At 40.1% G+C, this 25,232-nt stretch overlaps 1 protein-coding gene across 1 annotated transcript in view; it reads right to left on the reverse strand.

The window, feature by feature from the left end:
- Positions 1–25,232, reverse strand: part of LOC122787774 (glucose-6-phosphatase catalytic subunit 1-like) — a 66,713-nt gene that overhangs the window by 1,444 nt on the left and 40,037 nt on the right. Inside the window, exons 3-4 of the mRNA XM_044054673.1 lie at positions 19,439–19,544; positions 10,824–10,939 (exon numbers count right to left, since the gene is read on the reverse strand). Of these exons, the coding sequence (XP_043910608.1) occupies positions 10,824–10,939; positions 19,439–19,544 (222 nt within the window). The remainder of the gene's footprint in view (positions 1–10,823; positions 10,940–19,438; positions 19,545–25,232) is intronic.

Genomic DNA, 25,232 nt, shown 5'->3' on the forward strand with positions numbered 1-25,232 from the left:
CAAAGACTTCTGGTTGGCTCATGGCTAAGTAGGTATCCCATGGTGCACCAGTGCAATCCCCAAATCTTGTTTGCTGCTCACTAGCAATAAAAAGAAATAGAAAGAAAGCCCTAACCAACAAACCAATACTAAAGGGTCGCCAACCAAGAAATTTACAATATTACCTCCAGATCTTCTAGGATAGGGGCAGGAGGGAGGGTTGGTAAAACTGAAGGGTGAGATGGACTACCAACATGGAACATTATGGTGAGTACATAACTTCTTTATGTTAGGTAGTACAATCTCACCTTCATTTTTACATATGGGACAGCACCCCTAGCGCCTTATTCTTGGGTGGCTCATTGGAAGATACTTCTGAGCACCGTGGAGCCAAAGGATGCTCTATCCCTAGAAGCCAAATCCAACTTATAATGGGTAATGAAGGTGTGAGGGGTAGCCCACGTAGCTGCTGCACAGATATGATCAATTGGTACCCTGGATTGAAAGACTGTAGAGGTAGACAGAGACCTGGTAGAGTGAGCCTTGATCCTGTGGGGTAAAGGTCTGCCCTCCGAGCTGTAGATGAAAGCTATGCAACTCAAAATCCAGTTAGACAATGTCACCTTAGAAACTGGTAAGCCCAATCTGGAATCAGAAAAGGAAACGAACAACTGGTCTGACTTCTGAAATTCTTTGGTCCATTGCAAATAAAAACGTAGCTGTCTGTGAACATCCAACTGGTGAAAACGATATTCCGCTGCATTGCTATGATTGGGAAAGAAGACTGGAAGCTCAATGGACTGGTTCAATGTGGCAGAAGAACAAACTTTGGGAACAAATGAAGGGTTGGTGCATAAAGAAACCCTGTCTTTATGAAAAAATAAATAAGGTGGCTTAATAGACAGGGCATGCAGCTCAGAAACATGTCTGATTGATGTAATAGCTACCAAGAACACAGTCTTCCAAGACAAGTACTTTAAGGAAGCTGAATGAGATGGTTCAAAGGGAGGGGATGTTAGTTTGGACAACACAAAATTTAAGTCCCAAGAAGCCACAGGTTCCTGTAAAGGTGGTCTCAATAAAGTGGCTCCTCTCAAGAAAGTTTTACATAACTTATGAGACATAAGGTTAACATTTGGAGATCCCAAATAAAAATGTGAGATAGCCACCAATTGTACTTTGATGGTGGCTGTGGCAGATCCCTTCTGAAAAAGCTCCAAAAGGAATTCCAGAATTACAGGAATGGGAGCGGTGTAAGGATCCACTTTCATTTTCTGTGCCCAAATAGAGAACCTTTTCCATTTACTGTCATACAGCCTTCTGGTTGATGGTTTATGCGAGGATAAAAGAATATGGGATACTGATGACAAAACATCATGAAGCCTGACTAGAGATGGAACTGGAGCAGCCAAGCTGTCAATTTGAGGGTGTGGAGAGAGGAGTGTAGCGAACCCAACATGTGGGTCAATAGATCTGGAACTGGGTCCAGGATCCAAGGATCATCCAGGAGAAGAGGCTCGAGGAAGGAGAACCACACCTGATGAGGCCAGTAAGGAGCAATGAGGATCAACTTTCTTCCCACTCAGTTGGCTTTCTGTATCACTTTGGGGATAAGAGGGAATGGAGGAAAGGCATAGAGAAGTCCCATGGGCCAGTCGTGGACCAGAGCATCTCTGGGTGCTTCCCCCAGAGGGTGAATTAGGGAAAAATAACTGCTGCACTTGGCATTGACTGGACTGGCAAAAAGGTCGCAGCAAGGTTGTCCCCATTTTCGGAAAATTTGTTCCACTATTTCCCATTTCAGAGACCACTTGTGGGGCAGCAAGATTTTCTGGCTCAGCTTGTCGGCTATCACATTGGTTGTCCCCGGAATGTGCATTGCCACCAGAATGCGCTGGGAAGAAATCACCCATTCCCAAACTCACGTGGCCTCTCGACAGAGTGGGTAAAATCTGGTACCAGCCTGTTTGTTGATATACCACACAACCAACATGCTGTCTGATTGTATAGCAATCATCCCTGGAGGAAGAAGGTCCTGAAGTGCTTGCAACGCCAGAAGCACCGCTCTCATTTCCAGAACACTGATATGCAGATGAGCCTCGTGTTCTTGCCATGTGCCATGGACAGTCCTGCCAAGATAATGCCCCCCCCACCCAACCTGGGAGGCATCCGTGGTCACAGTGGCAATGGGATGGGCAGGCACAAAGGGAGCTCCCATGAACAAGTTGTTGGGGGCTATCCACCAGCAAAGGTGATTCGCATGATTCTGTCAGCAGAATAGGGTGTGTCAGCGGTAGATATTGGAATGACCACTGGGAGAACAGGAGCCATTGAAGGATTCTCGTGTGAAACCTGGCTAAAGGTATTAACAGAATGGTTGAGGCCGTCGTTCCAAGAAGTTGAAGAATCCACTTTGCTTTGACCTTCCAAAGTGGGAGAAGTCACTGAACTTGTGAGATGAGGTTTTGTGCTCTTTCAGCGGGAAGGCGAACAGTCATATCCACTGTGTCTACCTCTGCGCCTATAAAAATCACAGATTGCGAGGGCAGTAATGCAGATTTTTCCCAATTTTTGGAGATCCCTAGTTGAGCACAAAGCTGGATGGTGGCGTCCCTGTTTTGGAGAAGTAGATGCCTGGTGGGGGCGGTCAGGAGCCAGTCATCCAAATACGGAAACACCTGGAATCCCTGACATCTCAGGTGAGCTGTCACTACTGCCATGCATTTGGGGAACACCCTGGGAGCTGTGGTGAGACCAAAGGGCAGAGCACGAAACTGAAAATGACTGGCTCCCAGCTGGCAGTGCAGATACCTCCTTGATGTCTTGTCCATTTTTATATGGTAGTAGGTGTCTTGGAGATCTAGAGAGCACATCCAATAGTCTTTCCCTAACAACGGGAGTATCAACTGCAGTGTTACCATCCAAAACTTGTCCTTTTTCACAGATTTGTTTAATCTGCTGAGGTCCAATATTGGCCTCCAGTCTCTGGTTCATTTTGGGACTAAAAAGAACCTGGAGTAAGTTCCGGATCCTGTCTGGTCTGCTGGATGGGCTGGATGACTCTTTTTGACAGCAACTTGTTGATCTCCACAGTTGTCTGATCCCTGTGATTGGGTGGAACATCTAGGATCTTCTTGGGAATAAACGGTGGAAGGGAAAAGGGCGTGGTATAGCCTCTGGTAACAACTCTTTGTACCCACTTGTCTTGGGTTATATTTAGCCAGGCTTCTGAATACAAAGAGATGCAACCCCCGACTGGCCCCAGAGAAACACTGTCAGGCCCCACATCAGGAGCACTGATAAGGCTGTCCTCGAAAGGAACCACAGCCTTGCTGGTATTGTGGACTGCCCCTGCCTCTAGTGCGATGTCTACCATTTCCTCCTCCTCTGCCTCTGAAGGAGGATTCACTCTGTGTGTCCGGAAAGGCCCTCTGGGACTTTTTGAACATCTTACCTCCCCTTTGACCTTTGGGGTATGGTCAAGATGGGATGGTAAAATGGGCTCCCAAGGCAGAGAGTCTTTCCTTCCTGTTCACACCGAGTGAGTGTTTCTTTCACCTTGGAACCAAACAAGGAGGAACCATCAAATGGGGCATTGGTGAAGGTGGACTTAAATGGCTCCACAAAATTACACAAGCGCATCCAGGAGTAGCACCTAAGGGCAACTCCTGAACCCGCTGCTCTGCTCGCTCCATCAGCCGCATGAGATATAAGCCACATGGAGGAGTTAACTACCGAATTTAGGATGGACAACTGAGCAGAGATCCTATCCGGGACTCCTTCAGGACAAGCACCCTGTATGAAATCTCCTAACTCCTTGAGGAGATCCCTCTGCAACCTCGTGAAATGGGTAAGATAGTTCAGGGATCAAAGTGTAAAAGCCGCTGAACTAAATACACACTTCCCAAATCTGTCCATCTGTCGAGACACCTTGTTTGGCAGATGAACAGAGGAAGAAGTCAACGCCAACTCCTTTGTGGCTGCCACCACCACCATGGCATCTGCAGACAGGAACTTATTTGGTCTTCTAGGGACTGGCTGCATGGCATCGGGAGTATCCCACACCTTCTGACTAACCAGATCCATTAGCTCATCAAAAGGTGGAGACACCCAAGAGACAGAGGGTTGAGACATGAAAGCCTTCAGGTACACTAACTCCTCATCAGAAGGGTTGAAAGTGAGCCAGTCGCACCTCTGTTTAAGGATCTATAGAATGTCCACAAAGGAGACATCATCAGAGGATGACTTAGGGGACCCCTCCAACTCATCGAGGTCAGTGTCAGAAACTCATCCTGGGAGTCAATATGCTTCCTCTTGCATACTCTCTTCCAAGGGGGCTCCTTGAAAGGACCTTCTGGGGAGGTCCCGGAAGAGTGGGGGCCACCAGCCGGTGGCTCCTGAGGCTGTGGGTCTCTGCTGTCTCTGGAGAGAGTAGGTACTGAGACCAAAGTGGGAGCCCTGGGGGGGGAGTGCTTGTACCACTGGCAGGGGGGTGTAGATTGTGACAGCACACTCCTCATCACCTCAAAAGCAGACCTCTCCAGCTCCGAAGATCGTCCCGCTCTGAAGAGACAAAGGACGGTGCCGGAGCCCAAGCCATTGGCTCCGAGATAGATGCAGGGTCCGAGCTCACCCTGGCGGATGCACCGAGAGGAAGGCTCAGAGTCAACGAAGATCGATTCAAACCCTCCCCCTCCCTGGACATGATGGGTGGAGCCATATGTGTTGGAGCCAAACTCATCTCCAATGCAACAGCAAGGGGAGCTGGAACCGAGGGTTCCTCCATTGGTAACAAGCACTCTGGCTCTGAAAAACCAACATGGCTTGGAGGAGGAATCACGGATGAGGACAAGACAGGTTCGAGTGGCTCCAGAGCCGATTGGGTCGGAGCCAACAAAAATTTAGGCAGGGCAGATGACTTGAGGAGTCTCAGTACTACCCTCTCCACATCTTCTTCCAAAAGACTTCTGGAAGATCTGGCAGATAAGGTTGGGGATCTTGACCTAGCAGGCACTAGAGATTTGACCATCAAGGAGACTGGTGGGGACTCTACAGACTGGCTCCAAGAAGCAGAGTCAACTATTTGCAAGGGTTCAGCAGTCAGCACTGAAGTACCTGTGACTGACTCTGAAACCACGGTGCTCTCCTTTGGCTCCGAAGACTGAGGAGTCGAGGAGGCAGGTTTTGTTAATTTGGCAGGCAGCTCCGAAACACTAGCTGGTGCTAGAGAAGGCCTTTTTTAACCTTTTGATTTTGAGTCAGATCTTGACTTCGAAGACTTAGACGAAGAAGCCAAAGAAGGTTGGCTTCAAAAGACCTCTGAGTATCAGTTTGTTCTTTCTCTCCTGCAACACTCTATGAGAGAATGCATGACAGAACAAACATGATTCTTGCAAATGGATGGCTCCCAAATTGTAGACACAGCTACTGTGGCCATCAGTCAAAGACATTTTCTGGGAGCACTTCATACATTTTTTAAACCCAGAGGCTTTGTGCTCCTTGCTATCCTTAGACATTGCAACACACAAGCAGCCAGAGGGGAAGATAAAGAGAATGACTGAGGACTAGGTCCTCTAACTAAAACAGGCCTAGCCCGGCAGAAGAATTACATGAGGACTAGGTCCTCTAAGTTAAATGGGCCTAGCCTGGTGTAAGAAAAAAAAAATTAGGTTTTTCACTAAACAACAGACAGATTCAGTCACAAAGGAAAACATTTCAAATAAAAATACAGTGAAGTAGCAACACGAGGACTAGGTCCTCTAATTTAAAAGGGCCTAGCCCTGTGAAGAACCAGGTCTTCTAATTCAAACAGACCAAGAATACCACAACACACACACACACACACGCTCAAAAGGTAGGAGCAAATTAGCAACTGTAAGTAATTAAGACTTTAGCGGTTCCCCGCTAAAGAGCACCAGTCAACAATAATCGCTTGTCAGGAAAATAATCAATAGGAGCTCTTATTGATTAAGAACAGCGAAATCGCCAAACTAACTGTCTAGACAATAAATCGCAACTGCGCCTAACTACTGATACACAGGACACTACTAATATGGGTCACACAAGGCCACAAGGCAATTAAGGTAAACCCTATCTGTATACTTTCCAGTGAATAACAGGAAAAGGTGAAACTGTCAAAACTAACGATTTAGGCAAAGCACAATTGTGCCTAACTACTAATACAGTCACACAAGACCACAAGACAATAAAGATAAAGCCCTATATATGTATATATTCAGTAAATATGCAAAAAAAAAACACTAGATAATGAAAACTGCAAAAACTTAGCCAGAGGCAAGAGAAGCACATCCAAACTCATCGACACGGCAAACAAGATCTGGGGATTGCACTGGTGCACCATGGGATAACTGCTTAGCCACGAGCCAACCAGAAGTATTCGAGCTTGAAAATCATCCGAGTCGGAACTGAGGATCGGCTCCGAACCCATATGTAAAAATGAAGGTGAGATTGGACTACCTAACATCAAAGGTTGTGTAAAAACTAAAGCAAACATTACTGGATATCAAAGCACAGAAACATCATTGTATGTCAGAAACACTATCATTAGTATAAAAGAAGACACTCCCCAAACAGATTTTTTTTTTTTGCATGAGGGTGGTGACACTGTTATTCTGTAAAAAGTATGACATGTGAATCAAAAATGCTGAGAGTGATAGTATTTTAACATTGGTGTAGGTACTACATTTATATATGAGAGAATGACATTGTCAACTTGTCAGTTTTTATGCCCTAAGACTGCATAAGAGATCACCTTTATGAGCTCAGTTTACTTTTCACGGACCTATTATATAATGTATAGTATCATTTTATCATTGATTGAATATAGTATCAAATAGAAGAGATGCCATTTAATAGAACAGTGATTTGGGCTCCAAATATAGAATGTTGGCTTTTGGGAGGCATCAAGACACTTGAGCGGGAATTCCATAAGCAAATGTTCACTGTTGGCCAGTTGCTTTAAACATGCCACTGATTACATGCAGTCAAATAAAAAATCAAGAAGCAGCTAGGTATTGCTTGGAAAAACATCCGTAACCCTATGCTAGGACAATGACAGAAACGTGACTGCTACTTGCACGGATAGAATAGGGGGTTATCATTCACTGCCTGTGCCTGTACAACAAGCCAAGATGCATTACAAACATTACAAAATAAAATCTGCTCTTTCATGGCACTTCTCCCAAAAAGAGAGCATCCATAACTCACAGCTGACAAAATCAACTATCTTTCCGCTAAGGAATGTCCTAATTATCTTTTCTGCACACTACTATAAACTTAAACAACTAAATCACTGCCCATACTGACAAGCAGAATAAACAGCTATAAGTTCAGCTATACCATGACATCCAGTCTGACTACCCAGTACAGCTGTTCCATGCCTAGAAGCTGCAAAATTAAGAAATAACATTGATGCCTTAGAACACAAAGCCTGGTTATTACTATCAGTTTAGATAAGATTACATGAAACCCTGTAGAAAATTCAGTTAGTCTATATTAGCAACTCATAGGTGCATCAAATTGTGGTCTGGCTTGTACTCCCCTTAGAATGACCTAGAAACTTTCCCCAGGACATCAATATCCTCTAAGTGCAGGTGCTTCAAACCCTACATGCTATGGCCAGTCATATTAAGAGAGCTTCTCTGCTTGGTCATAATATAGTCTCTTATGTTATATAGTTATTTCAAATTCCTAGTAATGCACATGTTAACATTTCAGTTGGTATTGGCTTTAGAAAAAGTTGTCCTTGGAAGAGATAATGACATTCATTAATACTGAATGTTATGGCCTCTCGTTATTTATACTTGACAGTACTGGACTGCTTGGGATCAGCATTCATGAGTGCTATTCCATGGTATGTTAATCTTGCTTCTTCTCCCTTTGTGGGTATTTATATGGGGGTGTGGTTTTTCAGCTAGAGTGAGCAGAGGTACTGCGGTGGACAAGCTTTACTTCTTTGCATCCTTTCTTTTGTGATGCAGCCCACATTTTTGTGCATTGATTTGTGTTGGTCTTCTTTGAGGTGTGCGTTGTGCATATTTTACTCAGCACTATTACTTCACTTTTTTGTTTTTTTTGAGTATGAGGACAAATAGAGTGACATAGAGACAAATAAACACACACACACACATCAAACATGCAAGCACACACACATATGCATGCACATACACAGGTGCACAGGTACACCACAAACGCACATGCATCATGTATTTTTATTCTTGAGATTCTGTAACCCATGAGTTCACAGACATTAAGAGTCACAAATACATTTAGATATACTACAGGACATGAATGTATGTATTGTTGACATACCTTTCATCTTCTTTGCTTAAGAATTCTGGACAAACCCAAAATAATGGATGGAAAAGACTCAGAATTAAGGACAATTTTTAAAATATCAGGCTAATTCACTTTAAAGGTTAATAGAACAACATATTTTTCATCAGCATGCATTTCTGAAGAATCTCAGTTGTCAGACATTACTTACTAACTGTAATCCTTATTGATTTACAAGAAAATCAGAAAAAATCTAAGGAAAATAGGAGGCAAAATCAGGGACAGCTGATAGGTATGATTACTTAATTTACAGATATTTGCCATGTTGATCCACTATCTAAAATATGCAGTCATTAAGGAAGCATTAACTTATTTTGTGTCTGGGTCTGCAATGATGTTTTTCTGTTAGAAAGTAAAAGTTTTATTTTATACAGCTCTGTAATGCATTGCTGTAAAATCTGTTGATCCAGTAAGGAATATCTTTTTTTTCTATCTTGCTGTTTTTGAAAATGTATATGAAGAGTTTTGATTATTCTTTTATGTTGATAATGAATGATTGTTTTGCAGGTTTGTGTCAGGAAAAAAAAAAAAAATATATATATATATATATATATATATATATATATATATATATATATATATATATATAAATAAATCCTATGCAATTTACTATTAATTGTTTTCAATAGTTTGGGTGTTAAAAAAAAGGATTAATTTTTTCCACTTCCATGATACTAGTTAGCAGTGTGCACAAAATAATCAGTCACTTCTCAGCCGGCGCAAGAACCTTTTCCTGGAACCATCTTAAAATGCTTGTATAAAGCATTAAGTGATTAAATGTGCTGTCAGTTGTAGATTGGTCTGGAGCCAAAGGGAGGCCAGTGAACTAAAAAGCATGCATTTAACTCCTAACAGGCCTACAGTCTGTCTTATTAGTGCCATAATGCATCTGCAGTGTGCATCTGTTACTGCAATGACATTTCAGACTGTTTAAAAGTGAGGCTTTAGTATTGCAAACAGGTGTCATTTCAAAATACTTTTTATAAAATGCTTTTAAAAATCTAATCCAGTTAAGACTCAGTTTTATTTAAGGAACTATGGCACAGGCTTTATATAAATCTACCAGTACCTTATCCCTTCTAGCTGATAAAGCTGCAAATATGGGGCATAAATATATCTATGCTTACCCTGTGTATACAAAATGCTGCATAAATATAGCCTGTCAAGTACAATCACAATAGTTATTTTAATAAATTATACCAGTTTTAGCTAAGATATTTTTTTCAAAATATGTTGAATGATCTTTTACTTCTGTCTGGAAGCTGCACCTCATAAACATTTTGAAACTGATTAATAGCTTGATCAAAGAATCATAGTAGTGTCATACTAGTTAGCCTGCTGTGAGTAAAAACAGACTAAGTATAAAATACTCAGTTTATTTGTTGAAAAGGTACCCAGTATATCAGCCCCTTTAAAGTACTTACTTAAATTATTCCTTAAATTTCTGTGTGTGTGTGTGTGTGTGTGTGTGTGTGTGTGTGTGTGTGTGTGTGTGTGTGTGTGTGTGCATGTGGGAGTGTCTGGATCTTTCAAATTAGCTCTTGGATTTGCGTGTGTGTGGGGGGAGGTCACAACTTTTCAGCTATGATTTTAAGATTGTTACTGATCTTTGCTCTGTGTGCTGTCATGTCTGTAATTGATCTAGTTTTTACCTGGTTAAGATGGTTACCATCTGAGTGAACTGGCCTATATCAAACTCTTTTCTGCCACAGGAAGAAGAAGGGCAACTGGATAACTTACAGTAACCAATCCCCTAGTCTGACCAGGGAGTTAGAAGGAAACCAGATTACCTGAATAAAATTGAATGAGGCACAGGCATGCCTCTCAGCTGTCTAGAACTTTTCAGAATGTCCTCATTTTGCCTCATATTTTTTGACCTGTTCCTCATAAAATTTACTGTTTCCTGGCAAATCAGTGAAGATTGCAGGCAGTAAATAATGACAGCCATTTGAGTTTCAGACTTCATATCCTTTAGAAAATGCATGCTAATGCAAAACTTGTTATTCTAACAATGGTTTTATATTTGTAACAGCAATATTTAAAACCTGTCCCTGATTTTGGCCCTTCTTCTCATTATTTTTGTTGTTGTCCAGAGTACTTGGGGAAAGAAGTTGAGAGGTAAGAGCACAGGGAGAACTAACAAACTCTACACAGACAATGACCACAAGTTAGGATTGAACTCTGGACCATCGAAACACATTAGAGGGATTTGATCCCCTGAGCCCCTGTGCTGCCCTGTTTCTCTTTTCTTATTATTATATTGTTCTTCAAGTCTTTTTGAATAAGCCTACACATTTAGTTTATTCTAAACAACTTCATAATGACAGCACCCATTTAAAAGCCATCAGTAGGTATAGTTTTCTTCAATGTTAAGTGCTATGTGCGCTCCATTTTAAGTGTGTGCTTGAATGCTTTCAGAACCTGCAAGCTGTTGTTATTCCTCTGATGAAATATTTTAGAACAGTACTTGTATTATTAATGAGATTTACCTGAAATGACACCTGCTATGACCTGATGAGGAAAATGAGCTGCCAGAAAGATCCTGGACAAAGACACACAGACCTGTATCCCCCAGAATGCCATCCACAGCATTCCACGCAGACACCTGCAAGAAATGGCAAAAGAGGGATTAGAATACAACTTTCCCACTTCAGATGCTTTAATTGTCTTCTTCTTCTTATTTGTCATTAATTTTGCTTTATTTAGAAAACATTAAATGCTGCAAACAAATTAATCTGCCATAGCAATGAAAACTGTTCCTGGAGATGTAAGAAACCTGTCAAATCATGAAGCCCTCATGATTAAACAAAGGCAACCATGGATAAATCTTTACTATATCATACCCAGGAATTGGTTATTGCTATTACGCAATAACATTATTTAAGAAAATAAATTGCTTACTTTTCTTAAGTAATGTCTTTATGTAATGGCACCATGGTGTTTTTCTTCGTTGCTTCCGTATCTTACTTCTTTGTCTTTGTTGATGTGTTGCGCATGAGTATAGGACTTAGGTTCCCAAGTTTGCCCAGTAAATCAGTGCTTTGGAAAGCAAGCAACAGAGATGGGAAATCTCTGAAGATTTTTCTTTTTCTTTTTCTTTTTTTTTTATTTACTTATTTATTTATTTATTTTAAGAAACTGTGAAATTTGGACAGTTTATGAGTATAATATAGGAGAGACCATTTCAGAGGACAGAAATATCATAGTAGCTATTTGTGAGAGAGGGATAGTCTCCATGAACTAGACTGAATAGTGAAAAAGAGATTTGGTTTTGTAGATTAAGCCAGTTTAGCTGACAAAGGTTTGCATTTGGTGGGATCTGACAGCCGTGATAATAGCAAACCTGCTTTGTTTGTAATAGTATTGCACATTGGTGGGTTGTAAAAGGGGAGATGATAGCAAACTTGCTTCGTTTGTAACAGTATAAGGCATGACTTATCAGTTTTAGAGGTTAGTTAGAATTGTAGACCCAAAGGAGGAGCATAGCATAGGTTGTAACCTATTGGCATTGTTAGTTAGCATACTTTCTGCATGGTGCAGAATACCTATAGCTGATTTGTTTTTACTGCAGCTTAGAGTTTCTATAAAATTAGGTCTTGGTTGATGTTTATTCCTTAATATTTAATGCTGGATGCAGACTCACTGAAGGCTCCAATATCAGTTATTATTGGTGTAAGATAATTTCTGTCTTGATGGACAGTTTTGTAGTCCAGGACCATCTTTATAGTACGAGCTTGATTTAAAATGAGTTCTATATAGTATTAAACCTTAACTAATTTTCTTGGAGAAAGTTTGTTGTTAGTCTTAAAGTCATTACCTGAAAAGATCATTGCTGAATCTTTAGCATACTGACAAAGTCCTTGAAACAAAGTTTCTTGTGGTTGGTAAAGTGCACTAACAAGCACCAAGGATAAAAACTGAGACAAAAGCTGAGTGCACACCACGCAGAAGTAAGTAAAACTTTAATGAATAGACATGAAAGGCTACAAAACAATAAAACAGGCACAAAAGTTAAGCGCTTTCACTACCTGCCAGGTACCTGGCAGTAATTAATTCTTTTATTTCTGTGTGGTAACTTTGCAATGTCTGACTGACAGAAGGAAGTCAACCAAGAAAAGTCAAATCTTTTAACTTTTTTCCTCAGGAATTCTGGACAAAGCCAAAAATAGTGGTGAGACAAATGTCTCTAAATCAAGGAACAGTTTTTAAATATTACTCTAATTTAAAAAGTTAATAGAACATATTTTGCATTGACACGCATTTTCTGAACAATAAGGTTTATGAAATTTAGACCGAGTGCAATCCACAGTAATTTATCAGAAAGTCATACATTTTACAAGGAATAGGGCAAAAAATAAGAGACAAAATCAAGGACATTCTGTAAGATCGGGGACACTTGAGAAGTGTGGGTTCAGGAGCGGATCTAGGAATTCAGGAATTCCAGGAATCACAGAAGGAGGGTGCAGTCTTGAAAGCTAACAAGGGGACTGGAGGGTGGTATGTAAGGAAGTAGAACACTGGAGGTGGGGGCTGTGAAAAGGTCACCATGAGATGCTCTTGACAGCACTTACATATCACTGTGGTATGGTTGAGTAGTGCAACTAGGTCATTACTGTCCATCACCCAGCAAAATTATAGACTCTGATTTTAATAAACACAATACATTCTCATCATTACTGTGTTGCTTTACCTGTATCAGGTGTGATAGGACTGTACTCATAGTGGCAATGCCCAGGGTTGCAAATGGGATGCTGCAATTGATCAGACACCCATTCCTGAATTAATATGGACACTGAAGACTGGTGATCTGTTATCACTGTGAATCCTTTTTTTTCTATTATGCTTAGAGCTTCACTGTCAATCGGGGTATAACGTAACTAAGCTGTTGTGATTGTGCAGCAGATGCATTGGATTTGTTTGTTATACAAGAACTTTTACAAAAGTGTCACCAATTCACCAATTCACCAATTCCATAAGCTAAAGGATTATGTGCCAAATGATTTCCACTGATTCACAAAAAGTCATTATTTTTATTTTGGCAGGTCATCCATTAGCTTGGTGCCTTTTTAAATGCAAGAGTTACTGTACTTTGCCACAAATTTGATCATCTATATAGCTCCATGAAACTTGGCTTAGTTCTGACTCTTTTTAACAGAACTGAGCCTGAAATTGGTCAATACTGATCAGTGCACTATACCAGGAAAACAAATATGAATAAATAAATCAATAAACAAATAGTAATTATCTATAACATTGATTCTGTGCTAACTATTGTAATATCACATCATCTGTCTCTGTTAGGTAAATTTCGTAATTACATCCTAGGAAATGTTTCTTTATACTGCCATATAAGAGTACACTAAAGTGATTGTTAGAATGAAGTGTTTGCAGCCTACAATCACATAGTATGAGCCATTTTGTAATGTAAATATTTCTGAAAGGGGGGCTGAGAACCACAAAACAGCTATCACAAGATTACAAATAAACATTTGCCTAATATGTTTTATGTGAGGGCATTACCCTCCCAAAACCACCTCTGAGGTTTCCATTACATTGAGAAAAGGTAAACATGTTTTTTTGTTTGTTTGCTTTTAACAAAAATATATCATTTGTATTATCCTTTCTGCACTGACTCTGAAATGGAAAAGTAGCATTATTAAATACCTGTCTTCTGATTTGTCCGGCAATGTAACTTATGGACATGCATTTCAAAAGTAAGAATAACTCTATTTTGGAAGCCTTTTTTTATTATGGTCACATTTAGATCACACTTTGAAGAAATCTTATTCATGCAACCCCCTAGTATCCATCTTGGTAAGAATGAGGTTTCCTTCTCTTCTGCATCAAGCTTTGAAGCATTTTTTCATACTGCTAAATTCTTCTGCTTTATGATCTGTGATGCTCGTGCAGACATGAGCCTACTTCATCACCAGAGCATTGTATGTTTACATGAAAAAATCATTATACCATGAATAGATATGCATTGTCAAAGCTGCTGTGCAATAATCCTTTATTTATTGCTGCAGGAATGCAGTGACACTCACAGCTGGGAAAATTGTGCAAGCATTTGCAGTTGCTGTGTAGGCATATGAGCTACAGGTACTGTAGTAATGCAATACTAGCATTGTACAGCTTTTCCAACTGTGTTACATAATAGGGACAGTGTAATTCATGCTTCAGATCTTTATGAATCCTGTCAACCTCTCATCTCAAAAATAAGGAATAAAGCATAAAGTACACTAGGATAAATAAAATGCTGTGGCCAAAAATGATTCATCTAGAAAAGATCAGTTACCTGCTTAGCAAAAGAATTAACAAATACTTAAAGAGGCAATGCAATATAATACATTGTGCTAATTTTAAAATCTTTGTACCACTTCGTAAGGAAGATTCAACATGCATTTTCAGAAGAATACAAAGACTGCAATGTTAACATCTGACAGTGATCATGTATGACTCATACTAAAAGAATGTGTAGGCTCAGGGAGCACTGTGAGGCCAGTCTCGGGGAGAGCTCAGAGCAGACACATGCTCTGTAATTATGCTCATGTGTGTAGCTAGAAATATTTGCACATCAGGATTATATATCGCTATTCCCACTCCCTTCATCAAACCTTCATTTTGTTCTAAGGTGCATTTTGTATCAAAAATGTGTAACTAAAGATAGACCACATAAACCAGCTCTGAGACATAGATGGATAAGGTCCAGACTATGACCCAGTTATTGATTAGAGACCTGGATAATGGAACAGTGAACAATACAGGATACAAAGTGAGAAGCTGATGACATACCTCCTCATCCTGGAAAGTAGGTGGGACATGTCCCACTGCAGTGGCCGTACCTGTGGATTAGACAGTAGGAGTATGTTGCATGTGAAAAATGGGGTGGGGGTGGGGGGGCACAGTCATATGTGTCTGCTGAGGGCAACATCACTCTCAAGCTTAATATATCAGATCCAGGATACCAACATGGAGGAGCTAAACCTCTCCATAGCACCTCCTTCCCCATTCCCAAAAATCCCACCTTAACTCCCCTGCTTTCACTTCTTCCTTTACCATTTACAGACAAAGTAGGAAGTAGGCTGTCCTTTTTTGCAGACCACTGGTAAAGTATTACCCAGGACTAGTGGCTCTTCCAGGTCATAAAAAGAAGTTCAGCTTACAGTTTCAAAAATTCCTAGGCATTCTGTCTTTTCCAAGAGACCAGTTACATCTGATGCTACGAGTAGTAGATAGTCTTCTGGCTCAGGATACTATAGAGAAAGTATCAGAAAGAAAGAAAGAAGGGAGAAGGATTTTATTCAGGACTTTTCCTTGTCCCAAGAAAACAAGGGTCTTGGAGACCAATACTGGATCTGTCAAGACTGAGAAGATATCTAGTAGTTCTAAAAATAAAAATGTTAGCTTTACAAAAGTTTTTATTCCTGATTTTTCCTAGAGACCTGACAGTGACCTTAGATCTGAATAATGTCTATGTACATATCCCCATACCCCCATAGCAAGGTGGGACAGGCAATTTCTATGGTTCAAAGTGGGGGTGTTCCTATTTCCAATTTCCATCCTTGCCATTTGACAATTCTGCTATAATCAGGCTTTTTATAAAGTGCCTGCTTCCAGTAATCACATACTGCAGAAAAAAGGTGTTTACATCTATCCATATGTGGATGACTGTCTCATACAGGCCTCTTCCCTATCAGGGATTCAAATGGCTGTCGAAATCACTATGACATGCTTCCAGAGAAAAGGACTGTCTGAAAATCCAGAAGTCACAGCTCACCCTAGCAAGACAGATTATTTTCTGGAAGTTGTCTTACATTCAGACATGTAGAAAGCACTCCTACCTCCTGACAAGACTGTCTTCCCCTCTCACTATTTCAGCAAGGTGACCAGCTCCATCAGAATCTCAATGAGGAAACACTTCAGACTGCTGGAATTCATGGCATCCTACAAACTGATGGCAGAGTCTAAGGGACCTGGGATAAGCCATTCAGAATAAAACACACATAAATAGTAAAGGAAATGGCGGTAGTCATCCTTGCCATCAGAGCATTCAGAGACATTTAGTAGCTGGGGTCATTCCTGATAGATAATACCAAGTCATGTGGTACAAAACAAGCTTGACATGCAGGTTTGAGAATTGATCCCAGAGGTAGAAATGACACCTACGGTCCAGTATATTACCAGTCAGGACAGCACATTGGCTAGCAGTCTTAGCAGGACAGCATTACATCCCATGAATGGATGCTAAAGAGTGAAGTGCTTTTGGATCTGGTCCACAAGTACATGTGCCAGAGATAGGCCTTTTTGCTTTTCTAGAAACAGACAGCTCAGGAAGTCTTGCAGTAAGATTCTCAAGAAAGAGCCTTGGATAACCGATGCCTTCCACATCTAACAGGTAGGTTTATTTCAGTATGCTTTCCCTCCCATCCCACTAACCTCTGGAGTACTGTGGAAGATAATGAAGGAGAGTCCAAGGACAATTTTAGATGCACACTTTTTCAACAGGCAGAATTGTCTCTCTCTTCTTCAGTGCCTTGATGGAAAGTAACCCCTAATGCTACCACAGCAAGTAGACATCCTGTCTCAGGACAGGAAGTTAGTCATGCATCACATCCTGTGAACTTTCAGTCCAACAGTGTGATCATTTAGCCCCTCATCCCTTCTAAGCACATCTTTTTATAGAAGATGTGATACACATGTCATTGGAGGCCAAAATACACAGCACTAGAAAATCTTACTTAGCTAAATGTAAAAGTTTCTCTCATTGGTACCTTAACAGAAGACAGGACCCAAGACAAGCACAGGTACCCCTATTTCTCACCTGTCTATCAAACATGTTATGTATGATCTGTCTTATGCCTCTGTCAAGATATGCTTTACAAAATCTGCTTGTCCACCATTACCAGCCCCTCTGGTCTCACAACTGGTTATAAAACAGCTCCTGAAAGAGATTCTTCATTTGAGATCTACCAAAAATGATGTTACAACACCTTGGAACCTCAATTTTCTGTTGGGAAAATGTAACCTTCCCTCTACTTTGCATCACCTGCTTCAACCTCCATTGAGTTGCCATCCTGGAAGATTGCCCTTTTGATAGTGTTGAACTCAGCCAGATGGAGCTCTGAACATCTGGGTCTCAGATGTAGAGAGTCCTTCATAATTTCATATCATTTGTTCTTTGACAATATACAGCTGTAATTATCACACAGACACCTCCTTTTCTAAATGAGATTTCTCTTGATTTACTGTAAGTAATATATACTGAAATTGTGCATACACTTTTGCATTACACTCTTACCTTCTCTCACTAAATGTAATTCTAACTTTCTTTGTATTCCCAGACTCAGACTGAAATTGGTCACTTTTAATCAATGCTCTGCCATGGTATATAAATTTTAAATAAATAACTAAATGGATATCAAGCAATTCACCTCAACAGCAGAGCAAAACAAAGTTTGAGAGGTGAATCTTGAAGTCCATTTTGAGAACACATAACTAGGTAGTTATGATCACAGACATCCAATCATAATTCTTTATAGTAGGTGGAGCTTGAACTGCATCAATATACTTACTATCAATTACAGAGAAAAGAAAACAACATACGAGCACAGAGTTTTTTACAGCTTTGCCAGTGGCCAGAAGGAAAGTGTGCTGGTGATCAACAGACAACTTTAAAAGCTTTTACATTTTGCTGTGACACAATTTTTTGTGTGGCAGCATGATGTGTTTTGCACCTTTCAAACTTGTTGAAGGTTTTTGACACAGTTCTGTGGTGTCTGCCATGTATACTGCAGTGTGACTAAAGAATACAAACTTTGAAATGCCATGTGTACTGCAGTGTGGTGCTGTGGTAGCGTTGTCGCCTCACAGTAAGACGCTGTCCAGTTCGATTCTCGGCTAGAGCGTCTTCTGCGTGGAGACATGCGTGAATGGGCATACCTTTTTTGAAGGTTGTGTGTCAGAGCTGGTAACTCAGCATGTAATTTCAACTACCAATCATTAGCGGACCAGAGTTCCGCTGTGGCGACCCCTAACCGGGAAAAGCAGAAAGACACAACAACTGCAGTGTGACTAGAGAATACAAACTTTGAAATGCCATGTGTACTGCAGTGTGGTGCTGTGGTAGCGTTGTCGCCTCACAGTAAGACGCTGTCCAGTTCGATTCTCGGCTAGAGCGTCTTCTGCGTGGAGACATGCGTGAATGGGCATACCTTTTTTGAAGGTTGTGTGTCAGAGCTGGTAACTCAGCACGTAATTTCAACTACCAATCATTAGCGGACCAGAGTTCCGCTGTGGCGACCCCTAACCGGGAAAAGCAGAAAGACACAACAACTGCAGTGTGACTAGAGAATACAAACTTTGAAATGCCATGTATACTGCAGTGTGACTAGAGAATACAAACTTTGAATTGTACATAAAGAAGACTGTTGCATTTTAATGCAATCAGAAAAGTGGGTAACAAGCTTAACAACTGCTGATTTCAGAGCATAATCACTGTGCTACATGTACTACAGTAATGCAGACTTTGTTCCTAGAAGCAATTGTAATTATGCATTTCTTGAGAAACTCACCTAAAAAGAAAAGGAAATGGAAAAAGTGTTTCCAATGTGTATTCTTTCTTTATTATAAATACATGATTGACTACTATTATCTCTGTGTTGCTGACTTTTTGCATGACTAAACAAGCAATTCAAGCGATCTGTTTGACTTCCATTATTTATTTTAATGTGGTCAGTTATCGGATAGTGGCAGCATGTTAATGGCTGTTTTTCCTGGGAATTTTTTACTCTCACATTGCACTTTTACTTTGTTACAGCTTGACATTCATGTGTGTTTGTACAGCTTTTGTAACATCATTACCTAAGTGGGAACAAGGAGCTTAACAGCTTAGTTTTTAGGGCCCTCCAGTGTGCTACAATACAGTAATGTGTATGAACTGCTTTTCTTCTGTGTTTAAAGATTTTGCTTCATGATAGTGTAATCAATCAGTATATTTTCTATCCTATGTATTTGCAATCAAGCTTACAGTGTTTTCTTCACAGATGCCTTTAATCTTTTCAGGACTTTGTATTTTTCAAACATCTTAAAGAAGGAAATTCCTTACCAGTTTTTATAGGATGGCTGACATTTTTGGATAATTAATGTCAGGACTGCAGATACCATCACATAGTAAACTCCTGCTGAACCCATCGAGTGTCCGGAAGGGCTTCCTGTGAGAAAACATGTTCATGAGGCCCATGTTGGAATATTATCTTTCATCACACCCTGTTTTAGTTTAGCATTGCATTTCTTACATACAATATGCATCTTGTTGGGGCCCAGCTACATGGAAGCTGCCCACTTCTGTTTTAAACATTGAGATGATAGTAAAGAAATAACATTAGCATGTTATCTCACAGCATATAATAGCTCGTTATATTCTATATGATAGAGGAAAAAGGATGACTTTTGAGAATGGATAGTGATAATCTATCTTTTTTTAATATTAGTTTAGGAATAGTTTTCAACCCATCACACAGTAGCTAAACATGATGATGAGAAACAGACCTGTAAACTTTCTCTTTGGTGTATTAAAATTATAATTAAGTTACTCTTTAGATAACAAACTGACATGCTTTCCATATCACAGCAATACTTTGTCTTAAGAAAGCTGTCTCCAAACTTCACATAGGCAAGTATGCAGTGTGCATACACACACACACACACACACACACACACACACACACACACACACACACACACACACACACACACACACACACACACACACACACACACATATGGGTTACCTTCATTTGATCAACAGCCCATTTGACTAAAACCAATTTGATCGAAATTTCATTTGACTGACAACCAGTAATTCAGTACACTTCAAGGCAAATAACAGGGATTGGTCCCCCTCACCAATGTCATGCGACCCTGGAGTTGGTATATATAGTTAGGGGAGTGTGGGGTGCAGCTAGTTTCCTTTAAAAGAAGAGAATAACACAAAAAGAACAGATTTTGAATGAAAATAGGTGGGGGGCTTCGTCCCCCACACCCCCCAATGTGGGGGGCTGCACCCACCACACCCCCCTAACTATATATACCAACTCCAGGGTCGCACGACCTTGGGGAGAGGGACAAATCCATATTATTTGCCTTGAATACTGGTTTTCGAGCAAATGAAATTTAGATCAAATGAGTTTAGATCAAATGAAATTTCGATGAAATGAAGGTAACCCATATATATATATATATATATATATATATATATTTATATATATATATATATATATATATATATATATATATATATATATATCATCAATACACCGCACATTAAGTTCTGTTACATCCCACTGACTGTTTTAGTATCTTGTTAACTCTAATAAATTCATAACTTTTCTTTTTCTTCCATTTTATCCTTATATGCTTAGCTCAGAACCAAAAGGGCCATTATAACTAATTATAGCACAAGAACCTAGTGTTAATCACCTGACATACCACCTTCTGTCTTATTCTTGAAATATTATCCTTGACTTATCCTTGACAATCTCATTTACATACAATTTTCTCAGCTCAGGTCTATTTCTGCCATCTCTCTCTACATGATTATCTCCCTGCATGATTATCTGATTGTCCACTACTGACACGTGACTACTGACCAATTTCCTGTCTCATCTAATTTTTGACTTTTTACTCAGTCATTTCCCCCACATTTTATTCACCCCTCCTACGTTTGAGCCCTCCTTCCAAGTTCAGTCTAGTGCTCTTCACTCGCCTCCACACTGCAGCAGGTTAAACAGCTCACTTTTCTCTGACGCCTTCATTGTTCTCCACTTGCGGAGTAATACAATTCTTACCTCATTTGCTGCTGTTGCCACCAGTCTTCTTTAACTCTCAAGCAGCTTTTTTTTTTCATTCTCCATCTCCTGACACAACTGATGCTGCTGAACTTGACAAAATTATTCCCAATTCCAGCTCACACTACTATAACATTATTTTGCAAAAGGACCCAACCTTAATATGAATACAGGTAATATACATCAGCCTCACCTGTCCCTATGCACACTTGTAACTTTCTCACATTGTTCTCAAACCCATGCGCATCACTTTTGCCTCTGTATCATTACACTTTAAAGTACAATTTGCTCAGCTTTATTTCTTCTTTTGTTCTTACTTTTCTTGGGCTTTCTTTAGTCTATCTTTCTAAATTTTCTTTCTATCTTCCTCTCCAGATTCTTTCCCCATTCCCTTCTAATTTACGCTAGCAAATCTCCCGCTGTCCCTAATATCTGTACATTGCTTCATCCTCTGTTTACTTCATCTTACCCACAGACAGTATAATTTTCCTTCATCATCTTGGAATGATTCAGTGTTATTATTTTTTCTTAACAGTTTCCATACCTTACTTCTTATTGCAAATATTTCCCAAAATCCTCACTGCTTAGCTTAAACAATTCTCTCACCTGCTGGATCTATCTTCTGATGCACTCTTTCCCACTCCTCATTTGACTACTTCCCTGCCTTCGTCTCTGGAAGAGGGTGTTTCTCCTCAGCTCTTTGGCCTTATTTGGAATTTTACAGTAGAGGGTGTTTCTCCGCAGCTCTTTGTCTTTATTTGGGATTTTACACCTGATGCTCTTGTCCATCTCTATGTTCTGATACCTTCTGTACTTCTACTGCTTGTAGTAATATTCCCTTCACTCCACAAACCCTTTCCATTGTCTCTGCTTACCACTTTTCTCCATATCTCAAGCAGCCTTCCAGTTAAATATCTCACCTGCCATATCATTTTCCACACTCACCCACATGCTACCATTCTACTACCCCCTCAGTGTTATCAGTATTGCCTGCTGATACTTTATCACCATGCAGTAATGCTGCAGAGCCAACATTTCTTTCCTAGTCCACATCCTTCCACCTGCTACACATGCGTATACATTTTCTATCTTTATCCCATAGTTCCTCCAACTCATTTGAAACCAACATACCTAAATGCATCAGCATTTTCTCTCCCTGTTTTACTTCTAAAACAGCTACTTAATAGTTCTATTCCCTTAGCTGTGCCATCCTCTGGAGGTTCATTTCTAAACCCGATTGTTCTCAAAATTTCCAGATCACTCATATCAAACTTCCCATATCCTTACCTGGCCTCTCCAAATCCAGTACTGAATTATCTGCATAACTCTTGTAAATCCTATTTCCCATCTGCAGCTCATCCCAGGCACCTACTGCACTCAGTCTTCTGTGAAAGTTGTCTAAAGCCATCAGAAAGACCTAAAGCAGCCGTGAGAACCTTTTCTTCATTGTCCTCTCCTTGCCTTTGGTTTAATATATAAAACTTTTTGTTCAGTAACCTTTTCAAATTCAGGTTCTGCATTACACCATCCCATTCCAGTGTGTCAAACACCTTCACAACAGCTACACTTATCATTATTGTCACCTTACACTTTCCCATGTAAATCTCAGCAAAGTGTGACTATTATGAGGCTCATCCAACACTTTCCGAGTCCCGTATCCTTATCACACTCCATCTCTCCTGTCCATTCAGAGCTTGTATCTATTTGCTGATGCTTTTGCTAGCAGCTTTGTATGCTGTTCCATCAGTGCTTTGGGTACGTAGCAATTGCATGCTGGTTTTCTGAGTCTAGCTAGTAACCCTATAATCACATCCTCCATCCTCAATACAAACAGGCACATTTGCATATCACCAGCACTCATTTAACCATGCAGGTCAAACCTGTCAATGTACCAGAACCCATTGTATCTCATAAAGATACCTTCCATCCCATATTTAATCTCCAGAGCAACATATCTATTTACTGTCTTGTGTATCCACAAATATGCATATGCTTTCTCTGTTCCAAGTGGTCCATCAGCTAAATACTCAGTAAGTCCTCATCTTCCATGAATTGTCCTAGCAACAATCTTTATCCATCTTGCCCCCCATACATCATTGCTATCCACCTGTTCATCCATTATCATGTTTTGAACCACCTCATAACAGCATTAGCCTCTTGCTGCAATCCTTTATCCATTTTACTCTGCCCTCATTCAGCCCACAGATCACTTCCGTTGCTTCTTTTCCTTCATGTAACCAAAACCTTAGTAAAGTCATGCTATCTGTCCACCCTTCCTCACCTTCTCAGCCTTCCAGACCATAATGCTTATGCCAAATTACCAGCACCCCTTTTTTTCTCATAAAGCCCCAAAACCCACCTCCATTCTATTAGTAACTTCTCTTGTGGAAATCCATGTCTGTGTACCTTCAGCACTTTTATTCTAACTCCATTGAAAAAAGCAGTTAGTAAAACTTGCAGCAGCACTCAAGAAGGGGTATAGGTGCTCAAAGTTCAAAATGGCAAAAATGGCAATTTTAATATTTAATTTCCAAAGCTGGACCATTGCATGTATACAGTATTTTGAAGTCTGGCAATCAAGTGAAGTAGTATGAAAGCAAGTAAACTTTTTACTATGACAATAAAGCAGTCTAGCAACACAGCTTTCCTAACTCCATATCATTAGCACAGTGTAATACTCCATAAAACCAGTAAACATAGCAAAACACTCCCTTACTAACAACACACATGAATACAGAAGTGTGATACAGTGTTGCGTACTCCAATGTAAATAAAGGCATAAAGCTCTGAGGGCATCACAGAAGAAGATATAAAATTACCAAAATACTTAAGTGCACATCTTTTATGTGTGGAGATGTCAAGCCCACACAGTAATATTACTTCTTCTAACTCTACAGTCAGCAGTGACACTTAAGAAAGTGCCTGGTGAAAGTCAAAAGAAACAAATGCAAATAAATGGATATTTAAATGCATAGTACCGGGTATGTGAAAGATGGAAAGCTCTGAAGATAATTTTAGATCCCCCTCAAAAAAAAGGAAACTGCAATAACCTGTCAATTAGTACATGTGCATGCTACCTAACAAAATGTTTCACATCACATAATCTCCCATTCATAAAACATTGTGCAAACTTCTGCAATCTTGCAATTTTTAGACATGTGCAATGAACAAATATGAGCTCTACAGCATTTGTTTTTTATGACTATGACTTATACTTACGGGATTTGTAGTTTTGGCCAGCTTTATGATTCCACCCTCCCCTTTCACCTTTTTAAACTATGATCAACCTTAGAAATTCTGAATGAAATGACCAGCTAACTTGATTAATTATGCATAGACTGTGATTTGCCCATTTGCCTTTGTGCAAATATTTAGATATTCATTAGTGCTCATTATAATCCATTACTCCCCTATCCCCGTCTGCTGGCATCAATGATTTGTTTCCTTTTGCATGCATAACAGGCTGTGATATGTGTGTGTTATACCCAACAGCTGTCACCTCTTGTCTTGTGTATTCATACATCGTATATATATACACTCTCTCTCTCTCTCTCTCTCTCTCTCTCTCTCTCTCTCTCTCTCTTCTAAGTGGTCCATTCTCTAAATACTTGGTAGACCCTCCTCTCCTATGACTAGTGACTCAGTCAATAAACATATTTTTAGGCATAACAGAGGTGATGGCCTGCTAGTACATCTCAGATGAATCTGAAACATCTACCATCACCACTGACTCTCTCCAGCAGCATTGCTCAGAATGCTACCTGTTTTAACTTGACAACTTCATTTAACACTGTTGACCACCAATGGGCCATAAGATTGTCTCAACATTAGAAACTAACCACCTTATTGTAACATATCCTCATAGAGGCTTTCAACATGGTCCATTCAGTCTCACTGTCTCCCTACTTACTCAGAATACAATAGTTGTCTTCTCAGGATTAGGAATTAAACTCATCTCACACGTTAGCTTCATCCATATTTTAAGAGGTCCACACTGTTCTTTTGGGTCTCTCAGGTCTATATGGTCAACTTTCTGAACAAAGAATCCAACTC

Source organism: Protopterus annectens, chromosome 13.part0 (assembly GCF_019279795.1).
Source record: "Protopterus annectens isolate FY-2018-M chromosome 13.part0, PAN1.0, whole genome shotgun sequence".
Lineage (NCBI taxonomy): Eukaryota > Metazoa > Chordata > Ceratodontiformes > Protopteridae > Protopterus > Protopterus annectens.